Source organism: Eublepharis macularius, chromosome 15, assembly GCF_028583425.1.
Source record: "Eublepharis macularius isolate TG4126 chromosome 15, MPM_Emac_v1.0, whole genome shotgun sequence".
Taxonomy (NCBI): Eukaryota; Metazoa; Chordata; class Lepidosauria; order Squamata; family Eublepharidae; genus Eublepharis; species Eublepharis macularius.
In genome coordinates, this window is record NC_072804.1 from 56602836 (window position 1) to 56620591 (window position 17756).

The 17756-nt window shown below is 46.4% G+C and overlaps 1 protein-coding gene across 1 annotated transcript; it reads left to right on the forward strand.

Moving 5' to 3' along the window:
* Window positions 1-3633: 3633 nt before the first annotated feature.
* Window positions 3634-15194, forward strand: ADAD2 (adenosine deaminase domain containing 2). Its single transcript, XM_054998964.1, has 9 exons — window positions 3634-3805; window positions 5705-5839; window positions 7982-8104; window positions 8408-8558; window positions 10396-10560; window positions 11528-11739; window positions 12340-12571; window positions 13466-13598; window positions 14349-15194. Exons 1-9 carry the CDS (start codon window positions 3634-3636, stop codon window positions 14457-14459), a joined length of 1434 nt encoding a protein of 477 aa, XP_054854939.1. The 3' UTR covers window positions 14460-15194.
* The last annotated feature ends 2562 nt before the right edge of the window (window positions 15195-17756 follow it).

The following is a 17756-nucleotide window of genomic DNA, read 5'->3' on the forward strand; positions in this document are numbered from 1 at the left end:
GGTGGCGGGATAGGTGGGGATGCAACGTAACAACTTTCTCAGGTCAACACTCTAGCTGCAGCTGCAGCAGCAGTAACCAATCCTCGGGCACCCAGAACATAGAGATTACTCTGAATTATGAGTAGTGTGACTGTGTTGAGCAACGAAGGGAAAGCACAAGTAAGAATATACAATGTACAAGGGCAGAACAGAACTGGGCCTGGCCATTCTGAATTGCTTGTCAATAATACCCTAGAGACCCAGGGACATGTTAAGATTATTAGTTGCTAGCATGAAAAAGAAAAGCCTGTGGGAGGAAGGAGGGGAAAGCAGGGAAGGGGACAGAAGGTGGGCGAGATGGGAAACAAAGCAGGCAGCCACAGTTACAGCTTGTCTAGGAGCAGAGAAATGATTGACACCCGTCGCCCCCCCCCCCACATCATATCTTGTAACATTTTCCACTTGCAATAAACCTCAAAAACCTCACACACATTCCTAGAATACTAGGTCAAAAATGAAAGCTTCCATACTAGGCTTTTCTGTCACTTTACCCCCCCCAAGCCTCATTTTGGGGGGGAAAGACTTTTAATGCTGTTCTCTTAATTTCAGTCCCTCTCATCAGTCCTAAATTCCATTCCAGTCACGTATTACACCTTGTGCCAACTGCACTGCCTTCCAGTGGCTTTCTACATCAGGTTCAAGGTTCTGGTTCTAACTTTTAAAGCCCTTAGCGGACTGGGACCGACATACGTGCGGGACCGTCTCTCACGGTCAGTGTTGCAGGACTGTGGCGGGGTGACTCTTCCAAACCTCCCTCACACAGGGTTGTCATAAAGATAAAACGGAGAAAAGGACAGCTGCATTCAAAGCCTGGAATGAAAATGCAATACATACTGTATCAGGCACTCTGCACTGAACTCAGCAGAAACTACGTAAGAGGGCAAACGCGCAGTCTGCAAAAACCACATCTAGGAATTCCCAGTGACCAATATTTCATTTACAAAATTAAGGAATGCAAAACAAGGGGACAAAGAGGGCCCCTTCTTAAATCCCCCCCCCCGGTTCTGCAATCAAGCTGGAGACGCAACCCTGACCTTTTCATTTGCATCTCCTTCCTCGAGACTGCTCACACCTGGATCCTCAAAGGGCTTACCGGGGCGTGGGGGAAGGGGCATGGCATTGGCCTCGCAGCTGCTGGGGTCGACGCAGACGACACGGCTTCACATCTAGGACCGGAGGAGCAGAAGAAAGACCTCTTCCTTCGCTCCTCATCTGATTGGTTCGCGCCCTCACCCTAATCGGGGGTCTGGGGTGTGCAAGAAGATCCTGCTCAGGTGGGGCCAGAGTGCGAGGCTCTCCAAAGGCACGTGCAAAGGGGGGGGGGGGGCGAGGCGGCCGCTGAAACGCGGGTGGGATTCTTTATGGGGGGGGGAAGGTTTTCCAGAATGAAAGGGAGAAGGGGGCGCTCCTGCGCAAATGCAATTTCGCCCCCCAGCCTGGCGTTGCCATTGCTGCCCTGCAGGCCTTCCTGAGCGAGGCTGTATTTGCAGCCCCTCGCCTGCAACTGCGCCCCCCAGCAACAAAGCGCACACGGGAGGCTCGTCTAACTTCCGAGCCCAAGTAGCTATTTTGTGGCACCCCCCCCCCACAAGTGCGTTGCAGCCCCCCCCCGTTCCCTGCCACGTGTTTATTGCCCCCTATATAGAAACCCTAGATCGATGTTGCCCTCGCGCAGCTTCGGGCTCCCCAAAGACTTCTTTCTAAAATGGTGCCCCAGTTAACCCTCCTTGCAGGCTGGGGGAGGAAGGCCCGGTGGTGGTTTCCTGGTTGGGGGGGGGTCTTAAAACTGAGGATGGGGGATTTAATGGGGTTCTTTCTGAGGAAGGGGAATTTAATAGGGTGTTTTTTGAGGAAGAGGGATTTAATGGGGTGTTTTCTGGGGAAATGTGTGATGAAGCCTGGCGTTTTAAGGAAGAGGGGGCTTTCTTGGGGGGTGGGGTGCTGGGGTTTGGGGTTCTGTGGGCCACTTTGGGGAGGCGTAACATTGCGACTGGGGGGAGTCATTGAGGAAGGGGGAGTTCCACTTGGGGGGGGGCTCTGGTTTTTTTGGGGGGGGTGTTTGTGGAGCTTGGGATAGTTGAAGTCTGAGGGAAGAGTAAAGTTATGCGGGAGGTTTCCCGTAATGTGCTGAGGGGGCCTGAGGGAAGAGGGGGCCCTGTGGGGAGTTCCTGAGGAGAATTCAAATCGGGCCCACTTCACGGAGGGTTCTGTTTGCACGGAAAGTGTGGTAAAAAAGCTCCCCTTAACCACTAGGCTACTCCCGAGGGAAGGTTTCTGTGTTGTCTGTGTGTGTGTGGGGGGGGGGGGTATTAACCTTTGGGGTGTTCTGTGGGGCTTCGAGGAGAAACAAACTTTTCAAGGCGTTGTTGTGAAGCTGGCTGGGGGAGACGATTCTGTGGACCTTTTTGAAGAGTGGGATAATAAATAATTATTATTTCCCTGCTTTGGCCCGTGAAGCAGATTTGCAACCAACTTGAAAAGAAAAACGTGTTGTTAAAAAACAATAATGCAAATACAGGAAAGTTAGCAGGACAAGAGAGAGAGTTGATCCTAGTTATTTTGAAGGGTAGGGCCAGCGTTACCGGGTTGTTACTATTTTGAAGTTCCAGTTATGTTCTTAAACTTTTACTTGTTTTAGGTTAACAGAAAACAATAGAACAATTTAGGAAATTAAATTTTGGAGTTATTTTTAAATTTTATTTGAATCAAAAGATTTTGGTCCTTGTGGACAGTGTCCTAGACTGGAGTAATGGTGGTGGCATCACATCTGTATATGCCTCATCAATTTATTTATATTGTTTACAGTTTTCTCACTGTGACTCAAGGGGGATTGCACACTGTGTAAGTCAATGCCATCACTAAGATGTGAGACATCTAATAAGCAATTTAACTGAAATTCCGAACTGCACCATAGAGAATATGATCAATATATCTGCAAAATGGAGCTAGGAACAGATAGGGGAGTTTCTCTGCAGGCTTGAGGGAAGCCCCAGGTCTGCAGAAAAATCTGAAATCTTTTTAAAAAATTGATGGGAGTAGGGTCTTCTTGCCCCTGAAGCCCTGCAGAAGGTGGGGGGCAGACATAGCAAAGCCCCTCTGTTTGGCCACTTGGTAACTGTAGGCCTCGCCAAACAAATTTCATGACCAGTTGGCAAACAGCACATCCAACACCCTTTTGAAATTAGATTTCATTGCTTCACAAAAGCAGTTAACTACTTTTTTTTTTGTAATTGGTATAAGTTTCAAACCTGTTGGTGACTGAAGTATTTTTTCCCAGGTGTTCTAGTAAAGTGAGTGCTTTAACAGTGCAGTCCTATGCAGAGGTTACTCCAATTGAACCTCAGTGCTCTGTAAAAATATTTGTCCAGTATTTGGTCAATTGACCCAAACAGTGTTTTGGCAAGGGAGAATTCCACAACTCACAGATGTTACCAGGAGGTGATAGCTCTGTATCTGTGGAGTGGTGGTGTTAATGAAATACCAAAAAGGAATAAATGCAATGGTATTATTTTCTGTAATAAATTTTTTTTTAAAAGAAGTTTTGATCCTTTGCTCCGCAGTTGTAATGTCTCCCCGTTTGCCTCTCCAGAAAAAATGGCAGGCAGGGAAGAGACACCAAAAGAGATCCACCCGCAGCGTCTGTTAGCAGCAGCATCACTCCAGTTCCCGTCTCAGAGGAAAGAAAAGCCACTGCTTGCCGTAGCCTCGGAGGAGTCCCATTCTTACTCGGACTGTTCCAGTCCTGCTGATGTCACACAAAGAAAGGGTATGTATGAGCAAGACGGAGTTCTCTGGAGAGGAGGTGTATAAATTCTCCAACTTAAAATAGATTAAGTTGGACCAGGTCACAAGGGGAGAGGAGTAAAAGGGGTTCATTGCTGATGACGACCAAGTATGCTTTGATCCTATAGCTCCGTGTTCTCACAGAAGGGAAAATTAGAAAAGTGGGCTAAAAGTGGGACGATTAATTTTTTTATGGCACATTTTAATGCACTTTATCTCCCAAGAGACTCGCCGCCTGAGATTTAACTACTTGATTGAAATCAATATGGCGTTTAGTTGTGCGGTGTGTAAGGCTCTTCCTCTGTGGCCTGTTCTTGTGCTACCCTTTATCTTTATTCTTCTCAATCCCTCTTTGCTTCATATCTGTGCTTCATAGTTGAGTGCTCAATTCTTGTGTCTTTCCTGGTCGCTCTCCTGCCTGTTCACTCTCCTGTCTTACTAATGGAGGAGGGGAGAGCCATGTTGGCAGCCAAATTGCATCCCCATTGGGGAGAAAATGAGATAAATATCTAAATAAATAAGTGAGTAGCTCCTCTAGGAACACTGTGTACGGTTGTGGTCGCAGTATCTTAAAAAGATAATTGCAGTACTGGAACAAGTACAGAAGAAGGCAACCAAAATGATTAAGGGATTGGAACACCTTTTGTATGGGGAAATGCTGGAGAGTCTGGGGACTTTTTAGGCTAGAAAAGAATGGTTAAGGCGGAGCGTGATAGGCATTTATAAAATTATTCATGGGGTGGAGAAAATTGATAGAGCTTTTTCTCCCTTTCGCATAACACTAGAATTCAGAGGCACTCAATTAAGTTGATCGGCAGTAGATGCAGGATGGACTAAAGGAAATGATTCTTTATCTACCAGGTTGTTAAATTGTGGAATTCACTGCTAGTGGACATAGGGCCAAGCTACAAGTGACAGATGACACAGGTTGGACACTTGTCAGCTTCTCTCAAGTTCTGATGGGAAATGTAGGCATCCTGGTCTTGCAACTTGGCTTTCCGGCTGCTGTCCAATGGACTTTTCAACTGTCACTTGTCCAACGTTCCGCCAAGCTGCTTACATTTCCCATCAAAACTTGAGGGAAGCTGGTAAGTGTCCAACCTGTGTCATTCGTCATATGTAGCTTGGCCTTTAGTGATGGCCACAATTGTAGGTAGCTTCAAAAGGGAGTTAGACAGCTACATGGAGGAGAGAGGACAATCAGTGGCTCCTAGCCAAGGTGAATAAAGGCAGCCTCCATATTTAGAGGCAGTTGGCCTCTGAATCTCAGTGCTGGGAGACAACATCAGGGGAAGGCCCCCCAGGGTAACTAGTTGCCCAGCTAGTTGTGAAACAGCATGCTGGATTAGAGTCTGGACTAGGATCTAGGTGACCCATATTTGAATCCTTGTTGTGCTGTGAAAGCTTGCTCATGACCTAGGCCCTAGGGCCAGTCATGCACTCTCAATCTACCTTGCAAGGTTGTTGTTGTGAGGATGATGGAGGAGAGGAGAATGATGTAAGCTACTTTGGGTCTCCATTGGGGAGAAAGGCGGTGTATAAATGAAGTAAAAAAAATAAATCACATAGATCACTGGTTTGGTCCAGCAGGGCTTTTCTTACATTCTTAGTTTTAGGCTTTGTAAGGGATATGGCTGACACTTTAACCTTTTGCAGCATGGGTGTTGCTTGGATGATCTAACGCAGAAGCTTAGTCAATAAGTTTGGCTTGTTATTTGTACAGCCATAGATTATAAGTAATTCTTATCCACAGGTTAGGTTAGTTAAGCCACTTGGTGAGCTTTGTGGTGGTGTGAGAATTCGTGGGTGGAAGAAACTGCTGGTGAAAAGATCCGTTTGTCCTTTCTTTTTTATCCCATGTTCCTGTTTGGTTCTTCTGCAGATACATCTCCCCTTTCCACCAATATTCTTGCTGCAGCTCCGCTACCCTGTCCACCTTTCAAGAAGCCACTCCTGGACGGATGGGATCAGCCAATGGACAGCGCTTGTGACAAGCGAGTGGAGGAGCAAGATGAAGGTGAGTCTTGAGGACTGCAAAGCCTGCTTGGGCATCCCGACTTCGTTTTTATCTTGTGGGTTACCCATGGACTTGGAAATACAGTCTGAAAACTCTGAATTCAGAGCAGAATTTTATTCTAATTAACTTTAATAATCCCAACCGCTAGTTTCTTATCAGAGCCAGAAATAGACCCACTCTGTGAGCATCTCTCAACCCGAGAGGTGCCAAGTTGGGGCCATACTCATTCTGAGTGTATGTTGTGGCTCAGTGCTGAGACAGAAGCAGGCTGTTCATGTTCAGAGGTGGCTTTATATGTTCCAGGTCTGTCTCCCAGAACTCACTAAAAGGAAAGGATGCTGGCATTCCCTCCTGAGCTTCTTTCCCACCTGAGCAGTGTTCATGGGACCATGTGAAGTATAAGATGATTTTTTAAAAAAGTCATGAGATTTAGTCCAGCAACCTGTTTAACACAGTGGGCAGCCAGCTGACTTTAAAAGGTCAATGCCTTTGCCTGTCATTCCTCTTCCTTTACTGATATGAGAGGGTTATTGCCACTAAACATGGAGGGCCTATTTAGTCATTATCGTTGACAGCTGTTGTTGCACCGGTCATGCATGAATTTCTGTGTGGTGGTAAAAAAAAAAAAAGCAAATTCTAGGCTTGCAATTTGTAGGGGAAAGGTTGACAGGAAGATAGTCAGTATAATTAAATATGGGCTATGCTGCCTGTTACTAGGTCCTCGTGTCCTCTGTGTGTCTTGTTGAGAGAGGGGTGTTCTAGGAGTTCTGTGTTTGGAACTTAATTCTGATTTTGATCAGGACTGCGGTGCATAGGAAAAGAGGACTGAAGCCACCTCCCCCGGGAGCCCTTGTTTTCTCTCTTGGGGAAACTTACATATAGTCCATCAATACTCACAAAGACTTAAATAATTAAGCTACAGATCAAATAGTTAAACTGTACATAGCAGTTCCCAGGGGCTGTTTCGAGGTTGGGAAAATGATGCAAAGGGAGTGGGGAGTCTGGAGCTCCACATGCTGTGCTCCTGGTCTGAATTCTGAGCAGACTCCCAGAGCATGTCTAGGTAAACAGATATAGGGGATACGAGGACTTTGTAATGTATACACTAGCCCTCAGTAGCCAGTACTCCCTAATCTCTCTCTTTCTGGGTTTTAATCTTCTAGGGTTACCAACGCCCCCGATTCCTTCTATAAAATGTTTGCCTGCAGGTAAGAATGAGGCTTTGAAGTTTGCTTTTAAAGGTTACTACTTGGGGGTCTAATGACACATTATGCAGTATCTGTGTGCCCTGATTTAGCTTGGTATTGTGGAAATCCCCACGCCCACATTGTTTTCCTGACCTGAAATGGCACCAGAGACCACTGTTTGCCCTCATGCACCTAGGGATTGCATCCCTGGTGGGAAGCTTGCAGTGCCTGTCTGCTAGAAAGTTCAGCCAGTCAGTCAGTGAACCTTTATTGGCATTAGTGCTAGAAAGTTCTTGTATCAGACCTGGGGCGTGACATGAAGGCTGTGTAATGTATCATTAGCCCTCCAAAGGCTGGTTTTACATTACTTTAATGGAAAATGCTAGTTTAAGGATAGTGTGGATAGAGCCACTGCAATGTTTTGGCATCAGTTGTGGTTACCGAGACTGGAAATAGACAGTGCTTGTAGGGGCTGTTACAGGAGCAGAGGAGCTCTGTAACCATGTCATCGAACAGAAAGAGATTTTACAGCGTATTCAAAACCCCACTGCACGCTTTCTATTTTCTGTTCTAAATGCCTCCACTGCATGCCTTCTATTTTCTGTTCTAAAACTCAACCTCAGCGGTGACTAGAGAATGTCAGTCGGCGCATGTATGTCCTTCTACTACTATATAAAGGTGAACCATATTGGTGACAACTAGCCCTGCTCTCCCCTGCGCCCCGATTAGGATGCTGTGGAGGGGGCAATGCCTGGCCCGGCTGCCCGGCCCTTTCTAGAGCCCATTGTATTTTTTCCCACAATGGGCTTTGTTGCTAGTTATTTTATATTTTTGTAGCTCACGTTCTCTCTGGTACTTATAAGTGGTTTCTATGGCTGAGCACTGGCTGATGTTAGCTGTTCTTGGGCGAAAGACTAAGCAGCTGGTAGTTGTCTGCTTCTCTTGTCTCCATCAGATAGCCAGATTCCCCATGACCACCGTTGTGCTGCTCTTACCAGTGACATCTGTGAAATACTTCTGGCAGAGCTGCCCTACCAAGACTGTATGAGCACTGTGGCAGCATTCATATTGGAGAGAGGTCAGATCCAAGCATTCCAGCGGATTAAGCTATTTTTTTAAAAAACCAACATCTTTTAAAAGTTGCATAGTACAATCAGAGTTGAGAGGGCTGAGGAATCCCATCTAGTTGTTCTCCTCTATGTAAACTTCAGGATAGGGGCCCAGTTCAGCCTGGGCCCCACTCAGCAAAGTGTTTAATGCGGTGTTTATCCTGTCCTGATGCTGGCTGGGGGGTTACCCTTGAATGGATGTCCCCCCCCCCCTGGAAATTGCCTTTTTTTGGAGGGAGCCACATTTCCATGTTGCCTTTCTTGTCTCTCAGAGGTCGCTGGTGGACAGAGCCCCTGTGGGGAGACATATGAGCTGGTTGCCCTGGGAACAGGAGACGTTTGCTTTGAGGGCTGGATGGAGTTCAGTGGCAGAGTCCTCCATGATATGCACGGGCTGGTGGTGGCCCGCAGGGCACTGATGAGGTAAGGCTCCCTTTCCCTTCCCAGGTGTGCGGTGCTGTTTTTTTTTCTTTTCAGCCTCCCTAAGGGAGGAGTAGCTCTGGGAGGAAGAGAGAGGGGAATGTATGAGGCATAATTTCTAAGATAATAGGTACCCGGGGTCAGGTCCTACCTGGAAATCAGCAGAGGTGGGGAACTGGTTGTGGTCATGACACGTGCTGAAAGGCTGTCTTTCTATTATATTTTTGTCCTGCCCTTTCTCTGAGGCACACATCCAGAGTTCTCCCCTCCCTATACCTGCCCTGTGTGAAGAGAGGAGAAATTTGAACCCAGGCTTTCCCTGTCCTGATCTGACACTCCTAGCAGTACACTGCACTGGCTCTGGTTTTTATTCTGTTCTTCTTTGGTATTATGTTGCTTTCTATAAGTAAGACCAAGAGGTACGAAAGGTCAGCCATATACAGCTCCCCACTGGAGTAGGGAGACTGTGTGGCAGTGAAATAGAAAAGAGTCCAGTAGCACCTTTAAGACTAACCAACTTTACTGTAGCATAAGCTTTCGAGAACCACAGTTCTCTTCGTCAGAGGCATGTGTGGCAGTGAGACTTTGAAATGCAGCTGTGGAATTCACTGCCTGGGGAGGCTATGGTGGCCACAAGCATAGCTTCAAAAGAAGATTAAATTCATGGGGGAAGAGTTCTATCAATGGATACTGGCCATGGTGACTGAAAGGAGCCCCCCTATACAGAGGCAATAAACCTTTGAATGCTAGTGCTGAGAGGCAGCAGAAGGGAAGGCCTCGGCCTCTCTGCCCTGTTAGTTTGGTCCTCCAGGGCATCTGGTTGGCTGAGCTAGGTGGACCTCTGGTCCGATTCAGCAGGCTGTACTTAAGTTCTTAGGTGCTCAACAGGATTTCTTCAGCATCTTTCCAGGACTGAGTCGGAGTTTTGTTCCAAGCTATAGGATCAAACTGAAGCTGTCTTATCACAGATCCAGAGGAGTTAGCCGTGTTAGTCTGTAGCAGCAAAATAGAAAGGAGTCCAGTAGCACCTTTAAGACTAACCAACTTTACTGTAGCATAAGCTTTTGAGAACCACAGCTCTCTTCATCACATGCATCTGACGAAGAGTACTGTGATTCTTGAAAGTTTATGCTATAGTTGGTTAGTCTTAAAGGAGCCACTGGACTCTTTTCTATTTTGTCTTATCACAGCATCCTTGGCAGATGATAGTGGAGGGGGGAAGGGGAATAGGGATGCTAGGCTGAATGTGGGTATAGAGTTCTGTGCTTCTGATTCCCAAGGATCACAGGACAAAATGTGCAGGTACAATCGAGGAGGAGGGTGTGGCTGAGTAATAGAGAACACTTGGCGTGCAGAAGTCCCCAGGTTCATTTTTGGCACCTCTGTTAAAAGGATCTCAGACCTTTCTTTGCCTGAGATCTTGAAGATCCACTTTGCATCAGAGCAGCCCTTAATGAGCAATAAAGTTATCTGACTTGGCATAAGGCATCTTACATTTATATAGTTTCAGAGTTCTGAAACTGAGTAGAGGCTGTCTGATTCAGGAGGGCTGGGAACTTGCTACTTTATCCTAAAATGAAAATTAGGGCTCTTAGAATGTTAAAGAAAACCCGACAGAAGTAACAGCCCCCCCAGTGCAGCTGCTTCCATGCAGGGTTCTTTTTCGATGCTTTGTGCTCAAGACTGCCTCAGACCCCAGTTTGTTTTAGCAGGATTTGCACAGGAGCACCCACCAGTGAGTTGTCCCTTCGTCTCTTGGTGACATCCACAACCTGAGAGCCTTGCTGCACATTCTAGTGAGCCAACCTTTGTTTATGATTGTTTCCGCAATCCTTCCCAGGTACTTCTACAAGCAGTTGCTTATGTTCTGCAGCAACGACCCTGCAGCCATTGAGAGATGTATCTTCTGCCTCACAGAGGATGGAGTGCACCTGGCTTTGAAACCAAAATTCTTTCTGCATCTCTATCTGAGCCGCAGGCCCAGTGGAGCTTTGGAGAACTTCCAGTGAGTGCTGCTTGTGGGAACAGATGAGAGCTGTGGGTCTGCCTAGAAGCTGTTGTGAACAGCCTCCCGCTTGCTTGGTGGAGTCAGAACCTGTGGGGGTGGGCGCTAATTTTTTCAGGCATGTGTTCCACATTGGGTGCTAATCATGAAGAGAGAATCTCCTGACAGCTCTTTACTGATTTCATTTATACCCTACTTCCCCCCCTCCCTCGCCCGCCAGTGTGGACCCATACTGGTGTGCAACGTTCACCCCTTCTCCATTATACCCTCACAACAAACCTGAGAGGCGAAGTCTGTGTGAGTTGCCCAAGATCACCCCACTCACTTCCAAGGCAGAGTAAGGATCTGAACTCGGGTCTCCCAATCCTGCTCCAACCGCTACACCACCTTGGTACTGTTAAGTACCCTTTGGAGCTTGGAGGAAGAGATCGTTCCTGGGTGAGGGAGTACATGCAGGCGTGTGTGAAAGAAATGGCAGTTTTGAGTTTGGAAGAGACTGTGAGAGATTCGGACAGGGTGCCTGTTAGGTGGGGAAGGACCTTTGGGGAGCAAGGTTTCCTCCTTGGAATCTTGCTCTCTGTGGGGGGTGGGGGACGGGACCCTTTGCTGGTTCCCTGCTTACTTATTCAGCGAGTTTGTGTGCTGTTTCTCCTAAGTCCTGCTTGAGGCAGCTTACAAGTTAAAACAATAGAATACAGTTGTTTTTCTAAAAAAGTCATAAATTGTCAACATAAACGAAAACAAACCACTAAGATAACTCACCTACAACAGCTTGTCAAGCAATTAAAAAAGGTACCCTATGTCTTCAAGATTATGAATGATGAGGGAGACTGTTGTTGGGATGCAGAAGAAAAGAGGGCCTTGATTAATCTGGGCTCTCTTCTCCATGCAGCTATACTCACACCCAGACTTTCTTGCACTGCTCTCTGACTCATTATAATTCCCCCCCCCTTTCCCTTGCCTGCAGTGTGACGTCACAGCCGCATCCATCTGTCGAACCCCACGTCAGTGTGAAAGGCATGTTGAGGCCGGTGGCCTACTGTCGTCCCAGCACGCTGGCCACCCATGTCTGCTGCGTGTCCGGCAGTGACAAGCTCACCCGCTGGACCGTCTTGGGTGTTCAGGGGGCCCTCCTGAGCCATATCATCCACCCTGTCTACATCACCAGCATTGTCCTGGGCAAGTAACTGGGGATAGCAGAGTCCTCTTTGAGGGCCCAAGCACCTTGCTGGCAGCCAGCCACAGTTTCCAGATTAAGGAAACCACGTTCTTGGCTCCTAGACCGGGACAGGAAAAGAAGGGCTTGATTGGGGAACTAAGCCCTCATTGGTTTTTGGACACAACTGGTTGTCCTGATCCAGGATTACATCACAAAGCCCTGAGGAGACGTGGGGTGTGTGTGTTGGGGGGCTTTCTTTAGCGTAGGATGTCTCTGGTCTCTGAAGCCATGGTTCCCCAAAACGTTTCTAGTGAAACTGTCTCCCATCTGCAAAAGCTAACAGGGAGGTTTCCCAGTGAAAGGCCGGTAGGGGCAATATAGGGTGGGGTTCAACAGTGGCGGCTGACCCGGGTGCTGCTTTGGTGCTTATCAGCCATGTGCGTGTGCGCCTGCATATCTGCCCCTCTTTCCTCCTTGTAAGCAAGCTTGGGAGCCTTGCTAGCGCACACCCAGAGGTGCTGTGCTGTCCTTGCCTGTGCCACTCATTTCCTCCTGGATCCTGCTGGCTTCTGTGCTCTGTTTGAGCCCCACAGTGACTGTAACTCTCTTCTGTGTTTTAGCTGACCCATACCAAGACGATGCCATCCTCCACCAGGTCATTAATGACCGGTTGCAGCTAGCCGAGGAAGGCTTGCCGAAGCCCTACTGTCAGAATCCTGTGCACCTCTTTGAAGGCCCCAGCGTTGCCTCTCTCAGCGTGCCGCCCAAGTGTCACTCCTTAAGCCTCAACTGGTGTGGTGGAGATGAAGCCCTGGAGCTTGTGAATGGGGCTTTCGGGAAGGCAGCAAGAGAGTGAGTTCTGGGTGGGGCTGTGGCAGGCCTGTCGTCTCTCTGTGGTTTTGCTTTGTGTGGCTTTTTGATTTACTGGAAGGGTAGTTACCTGCATCCCAGAAACCACATGCTGTGACTTCTGCACTTTCTGCGCAAGTGTTATTTTGCTAATCAGTCAGATGGATTCAACAACAATAACAATGATTGAAAAGTAAGACCAGAGGCTTTTATGTCTGATTTCTGAGAATTGTGTGCTTTTGCTGTTTTATAGACAGCTTGAATGGGAGATGGTTGAGAACTGTACAGAACTGGTGGTGTATTTGGCTATACTTATTTTTAAAATTTCTTTGTGCCTAATTTTTTTTTAAGGTTTGTTACCTGAGTGCTTTTGGGGCAAGAGGAAATTACGAAGGGTGCCAGTATCCGCAGCTCCTTGGGGTCCTCCCCCTTTCTCTCTCATCTCGTTCCTGGTTATTTGCTGAAAGCTTTCAACGTGTTAAATTTTTGTCTTATTCTTGTTTCTCTTTGCACCGCTGCCTCTAATATGAAGGCTGAGTTAGAAACATTCTCCCAACACAGTTATGTCTGTTCTATGGAATCAGGAGCTCAAGACTTGAGGGCTTTCCTGAGAACAGAGGCTCCCGGCCTCTTAAACCTGCCTCTGGCTTGAGGCAAAAGAACGACTATGTGGGACTTTGTCCTCTCACAGCATCTCATTCAAAGGGGGCTGCTACTGGTGCTGACTTCTATAAAAGGCCAGTGCAGAATCTCACAAGCGAGAGGTCTTTTTCCTCAGCCAGCATCACATTTAAATCAGACCTAAATGATGGTAGGGGGCTTTAGTGGGGAGGCTGGTCTGTTCTGTGGCTTGACGTTGATTCTTGTGATGAAATCCCTCTTGCTTGCCTCTGTCAGCATTGTGAGCCCGGAAGGACTGTATCGCCCCAGCCGGCTTTGCAAGGCTGCAATGCTGAAGTCCTTCAGGAAAGTGGCGAAGGGGATGAACAGAGAGGATCTGCCCATACTGGCCACTTACCACGAAGCCAAAGTGAGTCTTTCGGTCGCCTGCAAGATTGTATGCTGAGGGGAGGGTTCACATCCCACATGACGAGGGTCTGTGACTGAATCCTCAGAGCTGCATTTGAGCTGTAGTGAGCAGGTGATGGAGGGGACGGATCACAGGCATTAGTGCAGAGGGAACTTTGTTTGCACTCTTTGCACATACACCCCATGCAGTTTTCCCCAACCAAGAATACAGCTTTACGCCCAAGAAGATAAAAACAGGAGTCTGTTTTATTTGTCTTCCCCCTGGCATTTTAAACAGCTGGTGGGGTAATTGCTATCAGGATGGGGGAGATGAGCTAACCCTGTCCCCAGTGGTGTGACCTTGTTCCATATTGGTGCTTTCTGCTGCTTCAGCATGTATCTGGAGTCACAGAATCCGAGCGTCACAGATAATGTCCTTGTTTTAACAACAGCAGTAAAGTGCTCTCAAGTCACAAACGATTTATGGTGAACTCTCATGGTATTTTCAAGGCAATATTTGAGCAGAGGTAGTTTGCCATTGCCTTCCTCTACATAGCAGCCCTGGTCTTCCTTCGTGGTCTCCCAGCCAAGTACTAACTGTGGCCAAACCCTCCTTAGCTTCTGAGGTCTGACAAGCTCAGACATTTCGGCTTCCTTATTTTGGTTTTTCTTCTTTCATCTGTGGCCAAATCGCAGGGACGTTGGGTAGAATGTCATGGAGCCTGTCCTCTTCCTCCTCATTTTCGGCACCTCTTCTCTTTCCCTCCAATAGGTTCAAGCAGAGGCCTATCAGAAGGTCAAGCAGCAGGTGTATGCCCAGCTGAGCTTGCAAGATTTTGGCAGATGGTCCCAAAAAAGGCTTGTGGACATGTTTGCCAGCTAAGCTGCTGCTAGCAGGTTAAAGACCTTCCAGGCTTTAGAGGAATAAAGAACAGAGGCTGTTTGCTCAGGCGAGTGAAGTTCTTGAATCTTGTTGCCTTCTCTGGGAAGATGGGGCTAGAAGTTTTAAAATAATTTGTTTCCATAATGTCTCTTCAGAAGGGCTGTTCCCTGTGTTGCAGTAGGAAGTGTGTGGGGGGGGGTTAAGTTATCACAGGTATTTAAGTTTGTATATGGGGAAGCTTGTGGGTTCCTCCTTTTTGTTTGTGCCCCCATCATTTAACGCACACACAATGGTATGAGAAAGATACTCGGTGGAAGCTAGCACACCTCTGAAGATCTTTTTTTTTTAATGCACATTTTAATCTCTTAGGACATGCAAAGAGCAAAAGTCTCCAAGTTTTGTTACTGAGGGTTAGATTTTTGCCTTTTTTAATCTTAAGGAACGGTTTTAAGTTTTTCCTCTTTGCACTTAGATGTTTTCTTTGCTTAACAGTTAATGGAAGAGCCAGTTAAGCCGTCCAGGCCTGCCAAACTAAGCTGCCATATGACCTTTTTCTTTCCCAGCTGTTTAGCTTTCAGTGCTCCCATTCTGTTTCTGAGGGGGAGTTGAGTGAGAAATTAACACATTTCAATTGAGCTTATTGAGTGGATATTGAGTCTGCTACTTGTGTAAAACAATCTTTGCTAGCCTTGATCTCAGTAAAAGAAGTGTTGACTTAGAAACTTGTGTAGCATTTCTTGTTGAACTTGAGATGGGACTGGTGTCTTGTGAATTTTCTCACGTAATTTGAAAATGGCAACACCACAAGAATCTCTCTCCCTTTGTGCTACTAGCTACAAAACCAAGGTTCGTCGTTGTCTTTCTGTGCAGTCCCAATGTCAACAGTGTGTGTCTGCACAGAAGATACTCGACGAATAACAGTTACAGGTAAGGAAACACTGTTTTTCGTTGTCGTCCTTCTGTGCAGTCCCACATTGTTGACATTGGGACGGCACAGAAGATGCTTGATGAAACAACAGTTACAGGTAAGGAAACACTGTTTTTTCCTTGCACGCTCCTGTCTTCAGTCTAGGACTTCTGAACATCTTGATTTTAAATGAGACGTCTGGCACTGATTTCAGAAAGTGGAGAACAAGGCTGTGTGGATTCAGCGCACATCTGGAGCAGGGCAAATAATTTGTTATTAGATGTGGAATACCTCATGAGAAGCTCTGTCAGCTTTGATATCCAGGGGAGTAAAATGGGAGCACCCCTAATGATGGTAATTGAATTTATTTACTGCTTTAGAGTGTTCAAAACATTTCCAACACATATTGCAATCATTGCAATCATTATTATTATTAGGGAAGTGCAAACATGTCCCAGTTTGCTAAAATGGTTATTAAGCTGAACTTTAAAAAAAAATCATTCAGAAAATATCATTAATCCTTGGTAATTTCAGGCACCTGGCTTTCGTACCTCCATGGGTGCAGTAGAAGCTGAAGGGGTAGGGAATTAGCAGATAATATAAGTGGCAGGTATTTTCCAACCAGTAGAGTTAACAGATCTTGTAACTGAAGAGGCTTGTGTGAGTCAGTTTCTATACACAGCTAATAATTGCATTGTTTCATTGGCTTGGGCAGGTCTTTCTAGATTGTATAGTATCAGCTGTATCATAGGCAATTCCGCTTAGCCCATGCTGAGTACTTTCTTATTGAGTTTAGACTGTGTGTAGCTTACACAGCTGTTAGCAGTTGCTGCTGTGTTTGCCTGGGTGCTACTCTTTAGTCATTGTTTGAGGCGTTGTCCCCACTCCATTTAGTGTTGCTGTGTATGTGTGTGTTGTTGTGATTAACTGGAGTGCACATGAGCCAAATAGGTACTTATGTGTTACTTATATAGACTGTACACACATTGTGTGTGTGTGTGTGTGTGTGTGTGTGTGAGAGAGAGAGAGAGAGAGAGAGAGAGAGAGATCCTTTGCAGTTTGCACTAGCAAGTGACTCAGTGGAGCTAAATTCAGGAGCTCTGCATAACATGAAGACCCCTGTAAAACCCATATGGATGATCCTGCTTAATCAGAGATCTTATTTTTTTCAGTTGGTATCCAATCAAGCTTTTAATCAGACAAACTGAATCCATGAATGCTTTCTGCTTTTATAGCAAGATACTTTAACATAGTCAAGAAGCACATGAGTACCCTTGCCACCCAACGACCAGTTTTTGTCACTCTTTGTGCGAAAACTCTGCCCTAATGCTTCAGAAATGAATGCTGGAAATAATTGGTGTTAGTTACAAATTTGCATACAACTGATTGCTTCTAAATAATCTGGCCTGATTAACAAATTCAGGATTGTTTTAAAAATCAGTTTATGGGAAAGACCCAGTTGGACAGAAGGAAAGGAATTAGCATGAAGTTGTAGAAATGAGAGTTCTGTGGTTTCACAGCTTTGCTGAGAATGGATATGGGGAACTTTGGTTAGGACTCCAGCTCCCTCTCTCTCGGTCACTGGAATCCTTTCCCAGCCCGTTTGTGTTTGCAGCTTCTTCACTGCTTGTGAGACACTGCTTGTATATTCCATTATAATGAAGCCTAGAAATTTACTGTTCCTTTTTTGAAAGAAAAATAAAAGTATGGATGTCACCAGGTACATTTGTGTTGATGTACCTGTGGGATGAACAGAATGCACAGCACCTGAAAAGAGAAGGGAGTAAGGATGCCACTTGGCCTGCCCCTTAGAAGACAGTAAAATAACTCTGCTAGTTTGAGGGGCTTTCCCAAAGAAATTTATTGCTACTGTTTCTAAGGGCTTGCTGTGGTCCTGTGCCTAGTAGCCATGAGGTCTGGTCCACTGTCTTAATTGTGGCCCAGCGCAAGTACAAATTCACTGCACAGAGAACTGGTGATGAAAACCTTCTGCAAATAAAGTGAACATTAATTATCTTGCTACTTGTTGCTCTTGATTTCTGAGCCATTGCAGGGTGGTGGTGGTGCTGCTAAAGGTTACCATACCATGTCAATATGCCCCCACCTTTGCGGGGGTAAATTGCCTTTAACACTCATTCCCTTGTCCCAGGGAACTATAATTATGTGTCTGTGTTGTGGTGGGGAAGCTAACGAACAGATAATCCTTGGTATCTTCAACAAACTACAGTTCCCAGGGATCATGGCAGTTGAAATGATGTGAAACCACCACTTCAGTTTGTAGTGTAAGTTACATTCACAGAACTAGCAGGCAGTAATAACATTGAAAGGGTGGTAGAGGTGAGGAAGCCCGTCTTTCAGATTAATCTAACGTCCTTCATCAATGAAACAAA

Bases quoted from the DNA above. Each gene is read 5' to 3' on its own strand.
- ADAD2 (XM_054998964.1), top strand. From the start codon at position 3,634: ATGGCAGGCAGGGAAGAGACACCAAAAGAGATCCACCCGCAGCGTCTG. The intron at 3,806-5,704 runs GTATGTATGAGC...GTTCTTCTGCAG, and splicing joins TGATGTCACACAAAGAAAGG to ATACATCTCCCCTTTCCACC. The intron at 11,740-12,339 runs GCAAGTAACTGG...TCTGTGTTTTAG, and splicing joins CATCACCAGCATTGTCCTGG to CTGACCCATACCAAGACGAT.